Source organism: Nycticebus coucang, chromosome 5, assembly GCF_027406575.1.
Source record: "Nycticebus coucang isolate mNycCou1 chromosome 5, mNycCou1.pri, whole genome shotgun sequence".
NCBI classification, from domain to species: domain Eukaryota; kingdom Metazoa; phylum Chordata; class Mammalia; order Primates; family Lorisidae; genus Nycticebus; species Nycticebus coucang.
The window spans coordinates 98125325-98147565 of NC_069784.1; the positions used below are offsets into that span (position 1 = coordinate 98125325).

The 22241-nt window shown below is 33.5% G+C and overlaps 1 protein-coding gene across 1 annotated transcript in view; it reads right to left on the reverse strand.

Annotated features, from left to right (window-relative positions):
* TBC1D32 (TBC1 domain family member 32) overlaps window positions 1-22241 on the reverse strand; it is a 270218-nt gene that overhangs the window by 11933 nt on the left and 236044 nt on the right. The window contains exons 28-31 of the mRNA XM_053592345.1: window positions 19404-19473; window positions 17579-17694; window positions 16735-16889; window positions 10108-10248 (exon numbers count right to left, since the gene is read on the reverse strand). Coding sequence (XP_053448320.1) covers window positions 10108-10248; window positions 16735-16889; window positions 17579-17694; window positions 19404-19473 — 482 coding nt within the window. The remainder of the gene's footprint in view (window positions 1-10107; window positions 10249-16734; window positions 16890-17578; window positions 17695-19403; window positions 19474-22241) is intronic.

Here is a 22241-nt window from a genome sequence, read left to right on the forward strand (position 1 = left end):
TGGACTTCACAGTGTTGAAACCAGGGAGGACTGCCTGACATGACTGATAACTACTTAGATCATTAAATAATTTTTACAGCTAAGGTTGGGGGGAGCGGTGAGGCTGTTTCTCCTCCTACAGTTAGTCATACTCTGTATACCCCTGAATACCTGTACCTAATCTCCCACTTACAAAGGAGAATATGTAGTATTTGGTTTTCTATTCCTGAGTTACTTTCCTTAGGATGATGGCCTCCAGTTTCCTTCAAGTTGCTGCACAAGACTGGAATCCATTCTTTTTTTTTTATGTCTGAATGGCATTTCACAGTGTATATACATACACACACACACACATTTTCTTTATCCACTCCTCAGTTGATGGACATTGAGATTGATTCCATATCTTTGCTACTTGTGAACTGTGCAGTGATAAACGTTATTGCAGATGTCTTTTTTATGGAATTACTTCTTTTCCCTTGGCTTGATACTTATTAGTGGGATTGCTAGATTAAAATTTAAATCTACTATTAATTAAGAAATAGCCATAATGTTTTCCATTTATATCTCCACCAACAATGTGTAAGCATTCTGTTTTACATGCATTCACGCCAACATCAACTGTGTTTTTAACTTCTTAATAATGGCCATTCTCCAGAGTAAGGTGGTGTCTCACTTGCTTTTAATTTGTATTTCCTAGCTGATTAGTGATGTTGAACATTTTTTCATTGTTTGTTTGCTGCTTCTGTATCTTCTTTAAAAAAAATTTCCGTTCATGTTGTTGGCCCACTTTTTAAGGGGATTATTTGTTTTGTTCTTGCTGGTTTGAGTTCCTGGTAGGTTCTGGATATTAGTGAATATTTTTTCCCATCCCATGTTGTAGGTTGTCTCTTTACTCTGCTGTTTATTTCTTGTGCTGTACAGAAGGTTTTAGATACTCAATTCAGGGTACTTTCTTACTGCAGTGATAAGAAACCAAGGAACTCCTAATGTTTTAATTTTCATTATGATTTACAAATTACTTTACTCCTGAAGAAAGATAGCCTCTCATCTTTAGTTTTATGGTTTTCTGGGGGGTAGGTAAGGGAAAAGGGAACAGATACACAAATTTTCCTTTTTTGGTCTACCATTTTGTCCTTGTAAAAATATATTCTTGAATAGGTTCTAAAAGGTGTTTTTCACATTCCTGATCAACTTTTTGTCATGCTAAAGTGTGCTTTTAAGTAACTTTAACATGGTGTATTAGTTTGCTAAGGCTAGTCTAACAAGGAACCACAGCTTGGGTAGCTGGAACAACAAAAATTTTCTCACTATTTTGTAGTAGTCCAAAATCAAGCTGTTAGCAGGGCTGGTTTCTTCTGAAGCCTCTCTTCTTGGCTTGTAGACCATCAAAATTCAAAATTTTGATGAGTTGATATGTCTCTTAAGTCCATTTTCCTCTATAGATTTGCCCTCCCTCCTTCTCTCCTTCTAAAAACCCGTTTTATAACTGCATAGGACTCCACTGTGGATAACTCACAATTTATTCAAGCAAGACTCTAGTGCATGGACATGTGCATTGTTTCTAGTCTTTCAATACCATGAAAAGCGCAATAAAAACATGTCTGTGCATATGTATTTGTGATTTTTTTCCAATGTATTCCTGCAATAGATCTCTATAAATGCGATTGATGGGTTAGTGGGTAAATACACATGTAATGATACCAGAAATTGCCAAATTACCTTTTGTAAGTCTTAAAAATATACTAATCTTCAAAACCAGAGAGGTCTTACATTCATTGAAAAAATATTATCAATATAGTTTATGAAACTGGTTTATTATAAAAGTGAAACAAACTAATTTGGTAAATTACTATTCATTGTGTAGAACTAGTTATATTTTAAAACACTGAAATAGCTTTTTAGACTTGCAAGGAAGGAAAATCACTCACACAGTATACATCAAAATTTTCTCTTCAACCAGACGTAAGCTTATGCAAAAGGACAGGAAGATGCAACATTAAGGTGCATCTGAGATGAACTGAATTATTCTTATTTGTATCTAGATTTTAAAAGCAATATTCAAAGAACCCAATAAGAATATTAAGACAAAAAAATTTGGTTAAAGTAATTATTTAAAACTTACAGATACTTGATTAAGCCAAATAGATATGATTTTCTTTTTCAAACCATAGCACTAACTTCTTCTTCTTCTTCTTCTTCTTCTTTTTCTTTAAAACCATTTATTTACAAACATTTTTTTTTTTTTATTGTTGGGGATTCATTGAGGGTACAATAAGCCAGGTTACACTGATTGCAATTGTTAGGTAAAGTCCCTCTTGCAATCAGATCTTGCCCCCATAAAGTGTGACACACACCAAGGCTCCACCCACCTCCCTCCTTCCCTCTTTCTGTCCCCCCTATAACCATAATTGTTATTAATTGTCCTCATATCAAAATTGAGTACATAGGATTCATGCTTCTCCATTCTTGTGATGCTTTACTAAGAATAATGTCTTCCACGTCCATCCAGGTTAATACGAAGGATGTAAAGTCTCCATTTTTTTTAATGGCTGAATAGTATTCCATGGTATACATATACCACAGCTTGTTAATCCATTCCTGGGTTGGTGGGCATTTAGGCTGTTTCCACATTTTGGCGATTGTAAATTGAGCTGCAATAAACAGTCTAGTACAAGTGTCCTTATGATAAAAGGATTTCTTTCCTTCTGGGTAGATGCCCAGTAATGGGATTGCAGGATCAAATGGGAGGTCTAGCTTGAGTGCTTTGAGGTTTCTCCATACTTCCTTCCAGAAAGGTTGTACTAGTTTGCAGTCCCACCAGCAGTGTAAAAGTGTTCCCTTCTCTCCACATCCACGCCAGCATCTGCAGTTTTGAGATTTTGTGATGTGGGCCATTCTCACTGGGGTTAGATGATATCACAGGGTTGTTTTGATTTGCATTTCTCTAATATATAGAGATGATGAACATTTTTTCATGTGTTTGTTAGCCATTCGACTGTCGTCTTTAGAGAAAGTTCTATTCATGTCTCTTGCCCATTGATATAAGGGATTGTTGGCTTTTTTCATGTGGATTAATTTGAGTTCTCTATAGATCCTAGTTATCAAGCTTTTGTCTGATTGAAAATATGCAAATATCCTTTCCCATTGTGTAGGTTGTCTCTTTGCTTTGGTTATTGTCTCCTTAGCTGTACAGAAGCTTTTCAGTTTAATGAAGTCCCATTTGTTTATTTTTGTTGTTGTTGCAATTGCCATGGCAGTCTTCTTCATGAAGTCTTTCCCCAGGCCAACATCTTCCAGTGTTTTTCCTATGCTTTCTTGGAGGATTTTTATTGTTTCATGCCTTAAGTTTAAGTCCTTTATCCATCTTGAATCAATTTTTGTGAGTGGGGAAAGGTGTGGGTCCAGTTTCAGTCTTTTACATGTAGACATCCAGTTCTCCCAACACCATTTATTGAATAGGGAGTCTTTCCCCCAAGGTATGTTCTTGTTTGGTTTATCAAAGATTAGGTGGTTGTAAAATGTTACTTTCATTTCTTGGTTTTCAATTCGATTCCAAGTGTCTATGTCTCTGTTTTTGTGCCAGTACCATGCTGTCTTGAGCACTATGGCTTTGTAGTAGAGACTAAAATCTGGTATGCTGATGCCCCCAGCTTTATTTTTGTTACAGAGAACTGCCTTAGCTATACGGGGTTTTTTCCGGTTCCATACAAAACGCAGAATCATTTTTTCCAAATCTTGAAAGTACGATGTTGGTATTTTGATAGGAATGGCATTGAATAGGTAGATTGCTTTGGGAAATATAGACATTTTAACAATGTTGATTCTTCTCATCCATGAGCATGATATGTTCTTCCATTTGTTAATATCCTCTGCTATTTCTTTTCTGAGGATTTCATAGTTTTCTTTATAGAGGTCCTTCACCTCCTTCGTTAGGTATATTCCTAGGTATTTCATTTTCTTTGAGACTATGGTGAAGGGAGTTGTGTCCTTAATTAGCTTCTCATCTTGACTGTTATTGGTGTACACAAAGGCTACTGACTTGTGGACATTGATTTTATATCCTGAAACATTACTGTATTTTTTGATGACTTCTAGGAGTCTTGTGGTTGAGTCTTTGGGGTTCTCTAAGTATAAGATCATGTCGTCAGCAAAGAGGGAGAGTTTGACCTCCTCTGCTCCCATTTGGATTCCCTTTATTTCCTTGTCTTGCCTAATTGTATTGGCTACAACTTCCAGCACTATGTTGAATAGTAAAGGTGACAGAGGACAACCTTGTCTGGTTCCAGTTCTAAGAGGAAAAGCTTTCAGTTTTACTCCATTCAGTAAAATATTGGCTGTGGGTTTGTCATAGATAGCTTCAATCAGTTTTAGAAATGTGCCACCTATGCCTATACTCTTCAGTGTTCTAATTAGAAAAGGATGCTGGATTTTATCAAATGCTTTTTCTGCATCTATTGAGAGGATCATGTGATCTTTATTTTTGCCTCTGTTAATATGGTGGAAAACGTTTATAGACTTGCGTATGTTAAACCAGCCTTGCATCCCTGGGATGAAGCCTACTTGATCATGATGAATGACTTTTTTGATGATAAGCTGTAATCTATTGGCTAGAATTTTGTTGAGAATTTTTGCGTCTATGTTCATGAGTGAGATTGGTCTGAAATTCTCCTTTTTGTTTGAGTCTTTTCCTGGTTTTGGTATCAGGGTGATGTTTGCTTCATAGAATGTGTTGGGGAAGATTCCTTCTTCCTCAATTTTTTGGAATAATTTCTGCAGTACAGTAATAAACTCTTCCTTGAAAGTTTGATAGAATTCTGGAGTGAAGCCATCTGGACCAGGGCATTTTTTGGTTGGAAGATTTTTTATTGTTTCTTTGATCTCAGTGCTTGAAATTGGTCTGTTCAGGAGGTCTATTTCTTCCTGGCTGAGTCTAGGGAGAGGGTGTGATTCCAAATATTGATCCATTTCTTTCACATTATCAAATTTCTGGGCATAGAGTTTCTGGTAGTATTCAGAGATGATCTCTTGTATCTCTGTGGGATCAGTTGTTATTTCCCCTTTATCATTTCTGATTGAGGTTACTAGAGATTTTACTTTTCTATTCCTCATTAGTGTGGCCAATGGTTTATCTATTTTATTTATTTTTTCAAAAAACCAACTCCTTGTTTCATTAATTTTCTGAATGATTCTTTTGTTTTCAATTTCATTGATCTCTGATTCGATTTTGGATATTTCTTTTCTTCTACTGAGTTTAGGCTTAGATTGTTCTTCTTTTTCCAATTCCATAAGATCTCTTGTGAGATTGTTGATGTGCTCTCTGTTTTTCGAATGTAGGCATCTAAAGCGATGAATTTTCCTCTCAAAACTGCTTTTGCAGTATCCCACAGGTTTTGGTGGCTTGTGTCTTCATTGTTGTTATGCTCAAGGAAGTTAATGATTTCCTGTTTTATTTCTTCCTTCACCCATCTGTTATTCAACAGAAGATTGTTTAGTTTCCATGCCTTTGGGTGGGGTCGAGCATTTTTGTTAGAATGGACTTCCACCTTTAGTGCCTTATGGTCTGAGAAGATACAAGGTAAATTTTCAATTCTTTTGATTCTGTTGATATTTGTTTTGTGTCCCAGGATATGATCAATTTTGGAGAATGTTCCATGGGGTGATGAGAAGAATGTATATTCTTTATCTTTGGGATGGAGTGTTCTATATGCGTCTATCAAGCACAGTTGTTCTAGGGTCTCATTTAAGTCTCTTATATCCTTGTTTAATTTCTGTTTAGAGGATCTGTCCAGCTCTGTAAGAGGAGTGTTAAAGTCCCCTGTTATTATGGTATTATCAGATATCATATTGCTCAGACTGAGTAAGGTCTGTTTCAAGAATCTGGGAGCATTTAAATTGGGTGCATAGATATTTAGAATTGAAATGTCTTCTTGTTGTATTTTTCCTTGACCAATATAAAGTGACCATATTTGTCTTTTTTGACTTTAGTTGCTTTAAATCCACATGTATCTGAAAATAAGATTGCAACTCCTCTTTTCTTCTGAATTCCATTTGCCTGAAAAATTGTCTTCCAACCCTTGACTTGGAGCTTTAATTTGCCTTTTGAAACCAGGTGTGTTTCTTGCAGACAGCAAATGGATGGCTTGTGTTTTTTAATCCAGTCAACCAATCTATGTCTCTTCAGTGGGGAATTCAAGCCATTAACATTTATTGAGATAATTGATAAGTGTGGTAGTATTCTATTCGTCTTATTTTGTTAGAGTCCATTGCTTAGTTTTATCTTTTGCATCAGTGTGGAGGTTAGGTTCTGTCCTTTAATTTCTGAGTTCTTACTTTGCTGCTGATCCATTGTGGTGGTCAGTGTGCAGAACAGGTTGAAGTATTTCCTGTAGAGCTGGTCTTGTTGTGGCGAATTTCCTCAATGTTTGTATATCCGTAAATGATTTGATTTCTCTGTCAATTTTGAAGCTTAGCTTAGCAGGGTACAGAATTCTGGGCTGGAAATTGTTCTGTTTAAGTAGATTAAAGGTAGATGACCATTGTCTTCTTGCTTGGAAAGTTTCATTAGAGAAGTCTGTGGTCAATCTGATGGATTTGCCCCTGTAGGTCAACTGGCGCTTAATCCTGGCAGCTTGCAGAATCTTTTCTTTTGTCTTGACTTTGGACAGGTGCATCACAATGTGTCTTGGAGAAGCTCGGTTAGAGTTGAGGCGACCTGGGGTCCGATAGCCCTCTGAAAGCAGTGTGTCAGAATCTTTGGTGATATTTGGGAAATTTTCTTTTATAATATTCTCTAGTATGGCTTCCATTCCTCTGGGGCATTCTTCTTCCCCTTCTGGAATTCCTATAACTCGTATGTTGGAACGCTTCATAAAGTCCCATAATTCTGACAGTGAACGTTCTGCTTTCTCTCTCTTCTTTTCTGCCTCTTTTACTATCTGAGTTATCCCAAAAACTTTGTCTTCTACCTCTGAAATTCTTTCTTCTGCATGGTCTAACCTGTTGCTGATACTTTCTATTGCATCTGTAAGTTCCCTGATTGACTGTTTCATTTCCTTCAGCTCTGCTATATCCTTTTTATATTCTTCATATCGTTCATCTCTTATTTGATTCTGTTTTTGGATTTCCTTTTGGTTATTTTCCACTTTATTAGCAGTTTCCTTCATTGTTTCCATCATTTCTTTCATTGTTTTCAACATGTGTATTCTAAATACCCTTTCTGTCATTCCTAACATTTCTGTATAGGTGGAATCCTCTGCAGTAGCTACCTCATGGTCCCTTGGCGGGGTTGTTCTGGACTGGTTCTTCATGTTGCCTGGAGTTTTCTGCTGATTCTTCCTCATGGGTTATTTCTTTTATCTGTTTCCTTGCCCTAATTTTCCTTTCTCTTCCTCTTGCTCTTTAAGTTCTCGTGCCTGTGGATGAGCAGAAGCTTTCTCAGGGAAGTGCTTGTCGCTGGAATCACTGTTGAAGTGGCTATCCACTTACCCTGTGTGTCAAAACTGGTCTCCCTCTGCCCCCGAGGGTTAGGGCTGCAAGGTGGCTCAGACCCCGCCCTCAGGCTACTTGGTCGCTCGCCAAATAGATATGATTTTTAAGTGATCAAGTTTTATGATTCAAAGACTTATTTATTTATTTATTTATTTGAACCAGAGTCTCAGTATGTCACCCTCGGTATACTATCCTATTAAGGGTCTTCATCTACTAAGAGTGAGATGAAAGATACTAATAACTGTTCCAGATATGTAATTCTACTAAAAGAGAGGTGTGAAAGCAGTATACAAATATAAAACAGAATCATGTTAAAGGAGAGGTACCCGACAAGTAAAGAACTCCCCAGAAGGGAGAAGATACCATTTCAAGCAGCCATGTTAGCAACATGGAAAGGAGAACCCTGGGACATACACGTCTATTCATCTGACTGTGAACAAAGGGCATCCCCTGCCTTGACATTCTGCTTTGTATTTATATGATTTTACATTTTCAAAAAGCCACATTCACAAAAAATGGTTTTCTGTAATCCTGCTTTCATAATAGGGGGAAAAACAGCAAATGAGAAAAGAATGAGCAAGTTTTTCTACATTATATCCAGGAGATTATCCATGTTCGCCCACTTGTTGACACACTACAATACAATAATCAATGATATGCAGGATGGTGACCCCAAGGAATGATAACAGATGAATTGTTAAAGATCTATGGTACTTCTTAAGCCAGGAACTAAAAAGTTAATTAGAACATGTGATTTTCTGCTGCTCATGTACTAAGCATATATATTTAAATTTTTATTTTCTTTACGATCTCAGTTATTCTTAAAAGAAACTAATTAAAAAATACATTTCTTACTACATTCAATTTTTATACTCTAGTTGAGCTATTTTTACTTTAGAGATCTGTATATTTCATTTAGCAACCTGCCCACCAGTCCTTAAAAATATACAACTTCAAAAAACACTGCTCTTACTGAGATCAAAATAAATAAGCTCTGAGACATAAAATTTGTGTCCAAATAATTACATAATCACATAGACCTTTTTAGTTACTTTAAAAGCTATCTTCCTATTTTATAATTATCAATAAAATAGTATATAACTTCAACAAAACAATGATATTGTGTCTTTTTTCTTTTTTAGACAGAGCCTCAAGCTGTTGCCCTGGCTAGAGTACCACAGCACCACAGCTCACAGCAACCTCCAACTCCTGGCCTCAAGCGAGTCTCCTGTCTCCGCCTCCCAAGTAGCTGGGACCACAGGTGCCGGCCACAATGCCTGGCTGTTTTTTGGTTGCAGCCGTCATTGTTGTTTGGTGGGCCAGGACTGGATTCGAACCTGCCAGCTCAGGTGTATGTGGCTGGTGCCTTAGCCGCTTGAGCCACAGGTGCCGAGCCGATATTGTTTCTTAACACAAAATGATTAGCTAAACAGGGAATCATTAAAAAGGCATTTTTACAATATTTTACTTAGTAAGAACACATTTTTCCTCAAAGTAATTTATAATTTAACATAATAGCAATCTAATCACCCAAATCCAAATGCCCAACATTGGTGCTAAAGTATATCTCAAGGAATCAATAGGTTTAATTAGCTAAATTAACTTCTTTGAGAAAAGGTAGGAAGTAAATGATAGGCTTATTCTTACTCAAAATTCGGACATAATGTTTTAGTAAGTAAAATATGCATACAATTCAGGAATCAAAAAGATTTCAATAGGGGATGCTACTTTTAAATAGTATGTACAAATAAATAAACATACACAAAGACAGGTGGGAAATTGATTATATGCTCACGAAACTATGAGCATATAATCAAGCTTGCTAATTTTCAAAGAAAAAAATCTTAAAAAGAAGTAATTTTCACCTATTAAATTAGGGATTGGATTTACAAAAGCCAAACATCCAGACATAAAAAATAGGTACTCTCTTCATTTCTATTAAGAGAATAAAGTGAAAGTTACTTGATAATATAAGTCTACAGCTTTAGAAGTGTTCATATTTTTAAATTATTACTGCCCTCTGAGACTATAACCCAAAGAGAAGATTTAATTCAAAAACAGAAAAAGCTTTGAAGAAACAATATATACCTCCATCAACAAAGGACTGGTATGCACAAAAGGGAGACATCTGTGGCCACTACTGGGTATGACCAGAGAATGTGTACTGTATAACTCCAGGCCCTAGGGAAAACACCATCCTTCCCAGATCCAGTGGCAGAAGCTGAGACTGAGGCACGGGTTAATCAGCTGGGCTTCCTTGTTAGATAAGACGCAGTCTCTCACATACCAAACGTTCAATGTTGTTAAGAATTCTTGCACTCTGTTACATAGCATTATAAAGTAAGTATTATTAGTTATATACATTACAAGGCCTTCATGTCATAGGCCTTCAGAAAGTCTGTGCCTGAATAGCCAAAACTCTGAATACTATGGATCGCTATAAAGCAAACCTATATTGTAACAGTATTAGGGGGGAAAAACCCAGTTTGGGGATTTAAAAACACACTTGTTAGTTTTTTTTTTTTTTTTTTTTACACGCTTGTTAGTTTTAATGTATTTCTTCCATTTGATGAGAATGTAATTTTCTTTAAAGACACTGAAATATGGGAGTTGAAGAAATGCTCTTCCTTTATAGATTACCTGTGATGGTGCAAAACCAGACATGTGAAAAGCTGAAAACACAAGCGGCACCTCAGCCTTCAACAGCATTTCAATATAATGTATGCTGCAAAAATATATTGGATGGATGCCAGTCTCTACAGTGTCCACAGGTAGGTTCCTCTGCATAAAAGAGAGATCAACAATTAAATAATGAATATATAGTTAATTTAAAATAAACATATACTTATCCAAATTTTTTTCTATGGCTGGATGTGAATTTCTGCTTCAGAATTAGTGTGGTGGCTACATAATTTACTGCAAATAGTATAATTATGTAAATTAATAAATCAGAATGTTAAACACTGTAGAAAGAATAAATCTTGATAAAGGCAGTATGTATACTTTCCAAAACATAAGAATAAAGTTCCTGTTTATAATTCTGGCAACTTAAATCCTAGTAAAATGATGAGGAGGGGGGTGAATGAAACAATAAACAATAAAATGATGACGAGGGGGTGAATGAATGAATAAGTTCATGAGTAATAACTGCTTTACATTTTACTACTAGATATATTTCATTATGCTTAATATTATTGGCTTTGGCTGATGGTTCTATAACATAAAAGACTGTAGGCTTTGTCAGATCTTGAAGATATCTCTCTAGTCCCTTTTCCTATGTTGATAGTAACTCAAATCGGAACTTGAATTAATATTAACCCAAATTGGGAACTCCATAAGAAACTTATTTCTAAAACTAGGAAAAAACACATAATAGATTTCCATCAAGGTTCTAAGACAAACTATTTTGTATAAAATTTATTTTTATATTTATTTTATACCCATATTTACTTATATATTAAATGCAATTTATATATTACACATATGTATATATACACATAAAATATTTACAAACTTAGATTTTTCATCAATTTCTTCATAAAGTTGGTTTTTTGCAAATGATCAATAATGTATTATTGTTACTATAAATCCCATATCCTATATCTAATAATTGTTTTGTGAAATAAAGATAATAAACTTAAAGATATAATTATGTCTAGAAAAACTTCAACTAGCAATTATAGCAATACAAAATTGATAATCAAATTAGATCTGAAGATTTAAGACTTCCAGAAAGGCATTTATTTTATTTTCTTACCTCTACTTGACAACTCTTATTTTTTTAATATTTTTGATGAAAGAAAGTTAATACTTTTAAATTAAAACAAATTAAAGTCATATGAGTTAAAAATATGGAGAATTTCTTATAAATTTTCTTGCTAAGGCTGATGTGCTTTTACATATTTAGGCTTGAAGTTATATACTAAATTTTCTGAAATTGACAAGCTGATTTATCAGTGATTTTCCTATTTTTTCATAATAAATGATTTATCATTTAATACTCCAGAAAAATGTATTTGTAGGAATGTATATAAATATGTATTTTTATGACAGATTCTTTAGGAAATACCTCACAGTACATGAAAAAACATTTATTCTGTGCATTGATGAATTAAGACATAGATGGCACATTATTAAATGGGCATCTTATAGTCAAATTATATTGATGTTTATGACAAAAGAAACCTTTCTATTGAGTAGTTAAAATAATATAATAATATGGACTGAATATATATTAGTATATACCAATTTTTATCTTTTGATAAATATACAATGTTTTAATAATGCCTGTAATAATAAATCTAACACAGATTTAAAGCAAACATCAATTCATACATATATTTTAATTTTGATCAAACTTAGGTAATAATTTTTTCTACATGTGTGTAAGAGTAGTATAAGAGTTCAATGCATAGGAAATGATTCTTATACAGTATCTTTTCTATGTTTCATACAAAATACCTTTAGAGCAGGTCCAATAAGAGATAAATACAAGAGATTATTTACCTTCTAAAAGAAAAAGAAGCTATTGTTATGTAATCTACTTCCTAATATGAGGCAGAGTTCTTCTACACTTACAAATTGTTCTTTGTTGGAAGAAATTATGCCATACTTTTTGGTAACCAACAAAACTTTTAACACTAAACTTTGCACAGAATATCTACTCAATAAATTGACCAAATGACAACAAGATACTAATGACTATATAGTAATCATGGTAAACTCATTTATAATCAAACTTTTATTAATTGGTCTGTTAATTACAATTTCAAAGCTCTAATTCACAACAAAAGGTATTTAGAAAACTGGTGACAGCTCTGAGTCACATGACTATAACCAGTGTCTCCTGATTCATCAAATTATAAATTGTTTGCTTTTAGTGTTTTGTTTAATCACAACTCTGAAAGAATAGCAACTTTATTATTCAGAATATAGGAGTAAGCAGAACTCACGCTGGATAATGGCATTTAACATGTCATCCAGCAACACGTTAAACTACATACACTAAGTTAAAATAGAATGGCAGAAAAATCATCAGCAAAAAAAAGGGCTTGGGAGATATTAAAAAGGGGCATAACGTGAAGGACATTATAAAACAACACACTTTACTGTGTTTTACTTCAGTGATTCAAAATTCAAATTTAAGCCTAGCAATAAAATGTAAAAATCTTAGTTGTTTTTTCTTTCATGATAGGTGTTCTGATGAGTCATTTTGTTCCTGATACTAAGAAAAATCTAGTTTCACATTGCTGTGGAAATTAAATAGAAAGACCTCTTAGAAAGATTTAAAACTCCCCAATCAATTCAAACTAATCCAATCCAATCCTCCATCTCTGGGAATCTATGGGCAGTGGATGCGCGGTACTTTATCAGCAATGTTGTAGTTAACTGAGCATCACACATAGGGGACAAGAGAAAATGTGAAAGATTTTAATTCTAAAATTCTAGAAAACATAAATCTTTCTCCTCTCAGGAAAAAAAAAGAGAGAGAGAAAATAGACTGTTCACATATGAGTAAGACTGAAAGTTACATAAGAAAGGGAAGGGGTTTTCACACTGGTCCTCTCTCCTACAAGTGATTGGTCATATGACTGACTTTTCCTGATGCCTCACATAAAGGTTACAAGTGTGCCATGACATGTGAATGACTATAAAATTTAAATCTAAATTCATATTTAAATTTCATTAGAATTTTTAACTTTGTAAACTTTCAGATACAGGTAATGATTAATATTTTGGGGGGGGAGTAAGATAGGGCTTTGTAGTAGCTGCCCTATATGGCCACTATTCCATGACCTTCCAGTTGAACTATACTTGTTCATCTGAGGATTACTTTAGCCTGATTTATCATCAATGGTTTTCTTTGATATGTGCATGTAAAATACCCTGGCTTCTATTTCGATTTAATTTGTTTTCCTAGGCCAGGCGCAGTGGCTTCCACCTGTAATACTAGCAATCTCAGAAGCCGAGGCAGGTGGATTGCTAGACCTCAAGTCTGAGCAAGAGTGAGACCCCATCTCCAAAAACTGTCATAGGCACCCATAGTCCTAGCTACTTGGGAGGCTGAGGCAAAAGAATAGCATGAGTCCAAGAGTTTGGGGCTACTGTGAGCTACGACACCACAGCACTCTGCCAAGGTTGACAAAGTGAAACTCTGTTTTAAACAAAAAAAATAAGGGAATTTGTTTTACTTTTCCATACTTTTTATTGACAGAGGGGGCATATATAATCATCACGTTTATTAAATTATTCCTTGAGATTAGGTATTCCCACATAAAATTATTTCTTGATTTTTAAAAATTTATCATGTAATTGGTGTTTTTTTGTTTGTTTTTGAGACAGAATCTCACTATGTCACCCTCAGTAGAGTGATGTGTTATCAGAGTTCACAGCCTCAAACTCTTGGGCTTAAGTGATTCTCTTGCCTCAGCCTCCCAAGTAGCTTGGACTACAGGTACCTGCCACGACACCTGGCTGTTTTTTTGTTGTAGTTGTTGTTCTTTGGTAGGCCAGGGCTGGGTTCAAACCCACCAGCCCCTGTGTATGTGGCTGGCACCCTAGCCGCTGAGCTACAGGCGCCAAACCCAGTGTAACTGGTGGTTTTAATGTTAACACTTGTCCAAACTCTGATTCTTAATGAAATTCCATAAAAAACGATTATTTTGTCATTTACAAAGTTGTTTTTTCTTAAAAATAGTAATTGAAGATAATTTAATTAAATCAAAACTTATTCTTCTGGACTAAATGTCTTCAAAGGGTAAATTTTAAAAATTATTTTATTTCATATGATTAGTATAGTAACAGTTTATAAAACTTTAAGAACTTAAAATTAATGTTTCATTAATTTCCATTTTGCTTATTTTACCCTTATCTTTAAGATCTTTTTAATGTAATCTGTTTAAAACAGTTTTATGAATGCAGGGAATTAATATCTTCAAACATATTTTCTGAAGAATAAAAGTCTCTGTGCCTTACATGGTTCTATGTAAATGTCATGCACTCAACATATACTTATTGAGTGATTATGATGGGCCATCTAGGGATACATCTGGGAACAAAACAGAAAACGTTGTCTTCATAGAAAATTAATATATACATTAACTATTGTATTAGGACTTGACATAGGCTATGTAAAAACAGTTAAGAAAACAGAAGAGGGTAATTTAGTTGAGGAAAGTGGATTGGGAGAATAGGTTGATGATTTGTGAGGCTTTTATGATAATATGAGATCGAGCTCAAGAAGGTAGACAAGTTTCTGTTATTAATAGCTAAAGCAAAGTGTCACAGCAGTACAGATTTGCTTACTGCATCAACTTGCATATAAACTATCAGCACAACGTTTGAGACAACAGAACAAATGAAACAGAAAAAGATACCACTTTTTATATAATATGTGAAGACTATTATTCAATGCACTACCAAGTCAAGTAGCATAGAGTAAATAATAATCCAAAAGATTCAATCAAAACCATTTATACCACTGGAACAGTGACTGTACAGACATTAGTAGCAACACATAGGTAACAACTCCAGATGAATTCCTGTAAGGTATTTTAACATAATGCTATTTGTTTTACAAAGAGGCATGAAAAAAAATTTACTGGTAATAAATTATTCAACTTGATGTATTTGTACTTGGAAAGAAAAAATGTTGGTATGGAAGATACTCTGTAAAAGTCATCACTGACAGTACAGCTGCACCAATAGAAAGATGTCAAGGCTTTACATCAAGAGTTCATTCTGAAAACTGAGATTCTAGTTATGTGTTACTCCATTCCATTCATAGATCTACATTCCATATAAAGTGATGCTATCAAAATAAGTCAAATGAAATCTAAGCTACCAGAGTCCTACCTATTTTCAGTTTCATGTGAAGAAATGCTATTGGACCACAAGATTGCTGATGTCATACCACAAGATTGCTGATGTTATAAAAGTGTGTTACTAAAAAGTTTATAGATTCAAAGTGTAATAGAACTACAACTTTAGAAATTACGGTGTAACATGACTCACTGCTGATTTTTAGATGGTGTCTTAATCTGAACACAAAAGAATTATTAAGACAAGCAGAGAATAGGTATTATTTTAAAATATTTGACAGGACAATGTATGAGTGGACTCAAAATCCGTAAACATTGTCAAAAGATTTGCAACATTCCATTTGTAAATGGAAGAGTATAAGATTTTTAATCTAAAAGAAATGGAATCATTGAAATTCTGGTTAATAGTTCCATTGATTGGAGAAAAGCCAATACATCCTTTTTTTTTTTTTACCATTTCTTTCTTTCAGGTCCTAGAAGCAAAATTTCTCATTATGGTGAAGAGCAAGAACTGGACATTTTTTTCAGCAATTGCATACACCTATTTCAAGCTGTATAAATTTCAATTCATACAACCATAAAATTTCATTTTTTAATGTATTACTTGATGAATTGATTTTATTTTTTCCTCCAATTCAGAAAACTATAAAATTTTAATTATTAATGAATTCCTTGATGAACTGATTTTCCTTATCAAAAATACATATTGTAAAAAATATTTAATATGTTCATTAATACAACATAGATACTGATTAGTCCCCTTAACTTATCTTTGAGTGTCATGTGAGTTCACTATCAAATGCAACATGTCATGGAAAATGTTTGGAAAGTATTAGCATAGCTAATATAGGTGGCTGTTTTCTCCTCTGAGATCTCATAAAACTAGTAAAATCTTTTAAAATACATTACAATCGCTTCTCAACCTTTTGGCTAAGATCAAGTGTAAAATACATTACAAAAGCTTAATAATAACTCAGTGAAGATTTCAAAACTGTACTTAAAAGTAATTTTTTTCTCGTATTGAAATATAGTCATGATTTCTACTTAATGATTTTCTTAGACTATAATTTAACCACCAAGAGATTCTTTCTAATAAAGCAACAATAAAAAATATAAATCCAATATTTTTCTTTTCACATACAGAATTTAACTAATATAACTTACAAACAAGTTTAAAATTATTAAATAATTTCATTATCATGTTTCTATTTCATGACATGATTCTATGATCATTAATTTTTTTATTTAGTTACCACAGATAAGACATCAAGTATTTGAGAAAGTGTGAAATTTGTAACTTCATGAGTTACATAACTTTTGTAACTTTACTCAAGTAGAAAAACAAATAAAAATTATTAGAGTCCTCTACAAATAAAAAAATATTCCAGTGAATTTAAATGCGATGGTCCTTCAAATTCTCTTTCCAAAACAGACTAGAAAGTCTTACAGAAATATGTAGTCTTGGCAACCAAAGGAAAGCAGAGGCCAGAAGTCTGGAGAACTGTTGAAGAAAGTGGAATGTTTTGTCTTTGTCCCCCAACATTATCATGAACAGAGAAGATACAAACCAGTCATGGCCAGCATAACTTCCTTGGAGACAGACTGAAAACATAGTCAAGGAAGTTTTACAACATTATATTCACTTCCATTATCTCTATCAGGAAAAAGATACTAATGGCACTTTGCATAGTGTTTTCAATCACAAGCTACTGAGTAAATTAATCTCCATTAATGAACAATGACTCACTTACATGATCTCTATTTTAATGTACATGTCCAGTAGAGGTCAATGGCAGAAGCAACTGAAGGGAAAGTTACTGCTTTGTGAAAACACACTTGTTCAAGTCATTTATAAAATGGTACCATCCTTTCTGTAGCTAAGGTTATCTGCTAAATGACTGACATAGCCAAACATAATAAAGTCTATACATTTTTAGAATTTGGTAATGTACATTGTTTGTATACATTTTTTCTTCAAGTCACATCTCATTTTTGAAAGATAATCAATTCAAATGAAATAATAAATGGATATGGTAAACAAAAAGAAACAGAAATTCTGAATTTGTAAAACCTATTTTGTCTGAAAATACATTCTCATGACTTTACTCAGTTTAAGATTCAATGAATACGACTGAATCTAATGATTATAACTCAATAAATTGCATATTTAAAATATAACAAACTACAGCATAGCTTATTTTACTATAAATGTGTCAAGGTATCTCATCAAAGAATTAGGAAAAATACACGAAGAAAGTTCAACTATTATGAATTCACTCAAAAAAGGATATGAAGAGAAGATTTTATGGAAACTTGCTGTTGTTTCAGGAATCTCTTACAGTGCTTTAAAATCAAAGTAAGATCATTCTCTGCACTGTCTTTTAACAGGTTGAGGAACTTGCCATACCTACATCGAAAACCCACAGAACATATAAAATGTGAAATATTTGGCCCTGCATTGTACATTGATTGTTTGAAATGCAGCAAAGTGTATTCCTCTCAAGATCCCAAGGTTTTAAGTTTTCAAATTTCTACTGTTAGGATAACAGTTTTATTAAGAGCACCTAGGAAAGATTAACTCTCAATATATTCTTCTGATGACTATATTCGGATTAGCAGTATTCATACAGTAAATACTTAACAACTTTAAAGGAAGATGAAACAGTAATGAGAGAACAAAAAGATGATTCCCTGTAGATGAGCAGTAGAACAAGCATTTTTTTCCTGAACTTAATCTAAAACATGTAATATCAATAGGTTAGTTTTATGAAATATCAAGGTTAGAAATAACTTTACAGTTCATCTAGTCTAATGTTCCTAAACAAAGGGGCCACTTCGGAAACTTATGGGAGCATTTTTGTCACAGTGACTGGCTCACTACTGGTACTCAGTGAGCCAGGGTCAGGTGGTTAGACGTGGGACAATCCTGTACAGTTACAACTTGTTTGTTACTGTGAGTGGATAAAAAAGCTATTTATTAAGTACCTAAAACTGATTCTGTTTTAGTCTACATATTTAAATATCCATTGAATGCAACTATCTATATATCAAAGAAAAACAGTACTTTTGTTTAACCCCTTACTAAGACTTGTTCACCATTTTGGAACATCTCTTTGCCAGTGGCAACATTGCTTGTGATATTTTGAGACACCAAAACAAAATTCATCTACATTTGCAGCTGCCATAGTCACAATGATTCTACATATGGATGACAGCTAAATCTTAAGACTGTATTATATCCAAACATCTCATTATACATCATTTTCCATTTATTTCTTATAAATAAGATATTATAGAGAGCTGAGAAATATGTGATTAGTTAGCCTGCTTATATTATCTACAGATTCTATTTCAGAATAGAAATAGGGCATTACAAAATATTTTTATAAAGAGCAGGTAAGAAAACATAATCCAGAGAGTGATGCTTTATGTGATATAAGTAAGCTAGAATTAAAATCATTTTCATCATGATTTAATTTAAACTTTAAATTAAATTAATTTTTAATTTAATGTTTTAATTTAATTTTAATTTTTTCTCACATAAATCTTTTTTATGCTTGATTCTAAAGATGACCCTAAAAGAAAAATAAAAGTATCAAGATATCTATATATAGTATGAAAGGGAAGTTTCAAAGATTCAGTCCTTGACTCCTCCTCCACTGTATGGTTTGCCAGTTGCCTCTGAAAATTACAATGTAAGTATTAAAAATTCAAAGTACAATAATTGGGTTTTATTCACTTTAACTTCTGCACCTATCCTTAGTGTACTATTGTATTTATCACCACAGAATAAATCAGATTACAGAAAATAGTATGATTGTGTTATCGAAGTGCTGATTTTTACAATGTTATTTTTGGAAAAAACATGACAGCCATTGGTGCTTAAACACACTTTAATTAGCCTCTGGAATAATAATGAACCATAAACGATTTACTTGCAGGGGTATTTTAACCATGTGCCCATTGCCTCAAAAATAAGGCTATTATTTTATGAATGACAAATTCTGTATTTAAAGTATATAAAACAGTAGGTTGTTAAATTAAATACTATTAAGCATGTAGAAAGACAAAACAAATTCTAGAAATGCACAAGAGAGATATTTCCCTATACCATACCTGACAGTCATTTTAATGCCAAGCTGTTGCACAGATGAAAGACTTTCATTCTTCACATTTGCATCAGTAACTAAAAACAATAAAAACTGAGTTATAAAAGTATATAAAAGTTTGCATAATAATCATTTTAATTGAAAATTGATGAAAGCAATATTTTTACATATTTTAATGTGAATTTTAAAAGCACTGATGAGTTTGTTCTTTTAAGAGTTGTCAGTTATATTTTCAAAGAAATGAACAGGAAACTTTTACAAACAACTTTCCTTGCATAAAAAGCACTTAAAAGCATATTAAACACAAAACAACTCATAATAGTTTTAAAACGCACTACTCAGCCATAAGAACAAAAAAGCTGTTAAGCCAGAAAATGGTCTAGAAATACACCTAAGTTCTTCCATCATGAAATGCATATATAAAATTTTGAATTACAAATATATACAAGCATTGTTGTTTCCTTCCTGGACCTCATGTTTAAATCTTTAATCAATGTTCTACTTTTAATGTATGACAATATATAAGGGTGGAGTGAATAATTTTTTTCTTGCAGACCACTTTTTCTTTGTAAAGGACTGTGATCATCTATCAGAAGTGGAAAAGGGGTGTTTATGGTACAGAGGACTGCAGGAGAGGTTGAAAGTCTGGATTAGTTCTTGAGAACATTCAGTGACCAAGCTAACAGTGAATACTCAAAAGCATCAGTAACAGCATTCAGGGAGAGCAGGAACTTTCAGATTTTACAGTGTGCATATATACACATTACGTGTACACACAATGCACAAATACACAATTAAAGGAACTAGCACGTAGTTATCGGGTGGTAGAGAGGACCCAACCTAGCTTTTCTCAATCACGTTATCACTGAGTTCTTGTTCCTTCATTACACGTTGGCATATTAAGTACTGTCAATATTATCTGTTTCACTTGTGGGCTCATTCCTTCCTTTTAACAAATCCTTTCTGACACAGTCAATGTGACCAACATGGAAGAAGATATGGAGAATTAAATATAAATCATACATCATGCCTTGAAAGAATTTTCCACATAGTGTCAGGGATAAAGTATGTATATAGGTAACTCTGACAAGTGTTTTAAAACCCCAAATGGAGTAAGAATGATAAAGTATATATGAATTTAGAAGGGGATTAGGTTATTTCTAGCTTAGAAGAAATTATATTTAAGATGAACCTTAGAAGAAATTATATTTAAGATGAACCTTAAAATATAGGTTGATTTTAGGTCATCATTGTTACCATTACATTTTTTAGATTAGCAATACTAATTATTCAGTACTCTTTTTAAAAAATTACTATTTAAATTTCAAAATATTAAGATGTACACATATTTTTGGTAACATGGATCACTTCTGTAATGTTTGAGCCACTGCTATAATTGTCTCCATCACCCAAACACTATTCATTGTACCTCTTAGGTAGGATTTTGTCCCTCCCATTCTCCTTCCTCCCCTTTGTTTGATTTTTACTTCCCTGATAGTGAGTACATATGGTGTTTGTTTTTTCTAAGTATCTAAGTTAGATACTTCAGTTAGAAGAATGGTCTCCAGTTCCATCCAAATATTGCAAAGGGCATTAATTCATTCTTTTTTATGCCTGAATAGTACTCCATAAAATGACACATCTTATTAATCTGCCCACGAATTGATGGGCACTTAGGGTGATTCCACATATTCCATAATTGCAGTGCAATTATGACTGCACTGCAATAAACACTTAAGTGCAGGTATCTTTTTGATAAAATGACTTCTTTTCCTTCAGGTGGATACCTATCAGTGGAATTGCTGAATTGAATGGGAGGTCTACTTTTAGTTCTTTGAGGAATCTCCATACTGTTTTCCAGAGAGGCTGTACTAATTTGCAATCTCACTAACAGTGTGTTAAGTATTCCTTTTTCTCTGGATCCATGCCAGCATCTACTGTTTTGACTTTTTAATAAAAGACATCCTAACTGGGAGAAGTGATATCTCATGGTGGTTTTGATTTCCATTTCCATGATGATTAGTGATGTTGAGCATTTTTTCCTATTTATTCACTGTTAGTCTATCTTCTTTTGAAAAGCTTCTATGTCGTTTGACCACTTTTTAATGGGGTTGCTTTTCTCTTGCTGATATTACTTGAGTTCTTTGTAGAATCTGGACATTTGCCCTTTATCAGCTGTATGGCTTGCAAACATTTTCCCCCCTTCAGCAGCTTGTCTGTTTGCTCGGCTGATTATTTACTTAGCTGTATAGAAGCTTTTTAGTTTAACCAAATCCATTTATTCATTTTTGTTGTAGTGTTAAATGCCATGGGAGTCTCTTTGTAAACTCTTTGCCTAGGCTGACATCATAATTTTTTTTCTAAAATTCTTACGGTTTAGAGCCTTACATTTAAATCTTTTATCCATCTTGAATTCATTTCTGTCAGTGGTGAGAGATAAGAATCTTGTCTCATTTCACTGCATGTGGCTATCCAATTTCACTTATTGAGTAGGTCTTCTTTTCCTTAATATACATTGTTGTCTGCTTTGTCAAAGATCAGTTGGCTTTAGGTAGATTTTTTTATATCTGAATTCTCTATTCTGCTCCATTGCTCTCTTTCTCTATTTTTGTGCCAATACCATGCTGTTTTTGTAACTAGGGGATTGTGCTATAATTTGAAATCTGGTAATGATGCCTCCAGATTTTTCTTTTCGTGTACAGTTGCTGTGGCTATGTGGGCTCTTTTCTGGTTCCAAATAAAGAGCAGAATTATTTTTTCTAGGTATGTGAAACATGACATTGGTATTTTCATGGAGACTGTAAAAACATTCCAACTATGAACACATTTCAATAGATGATGGTTT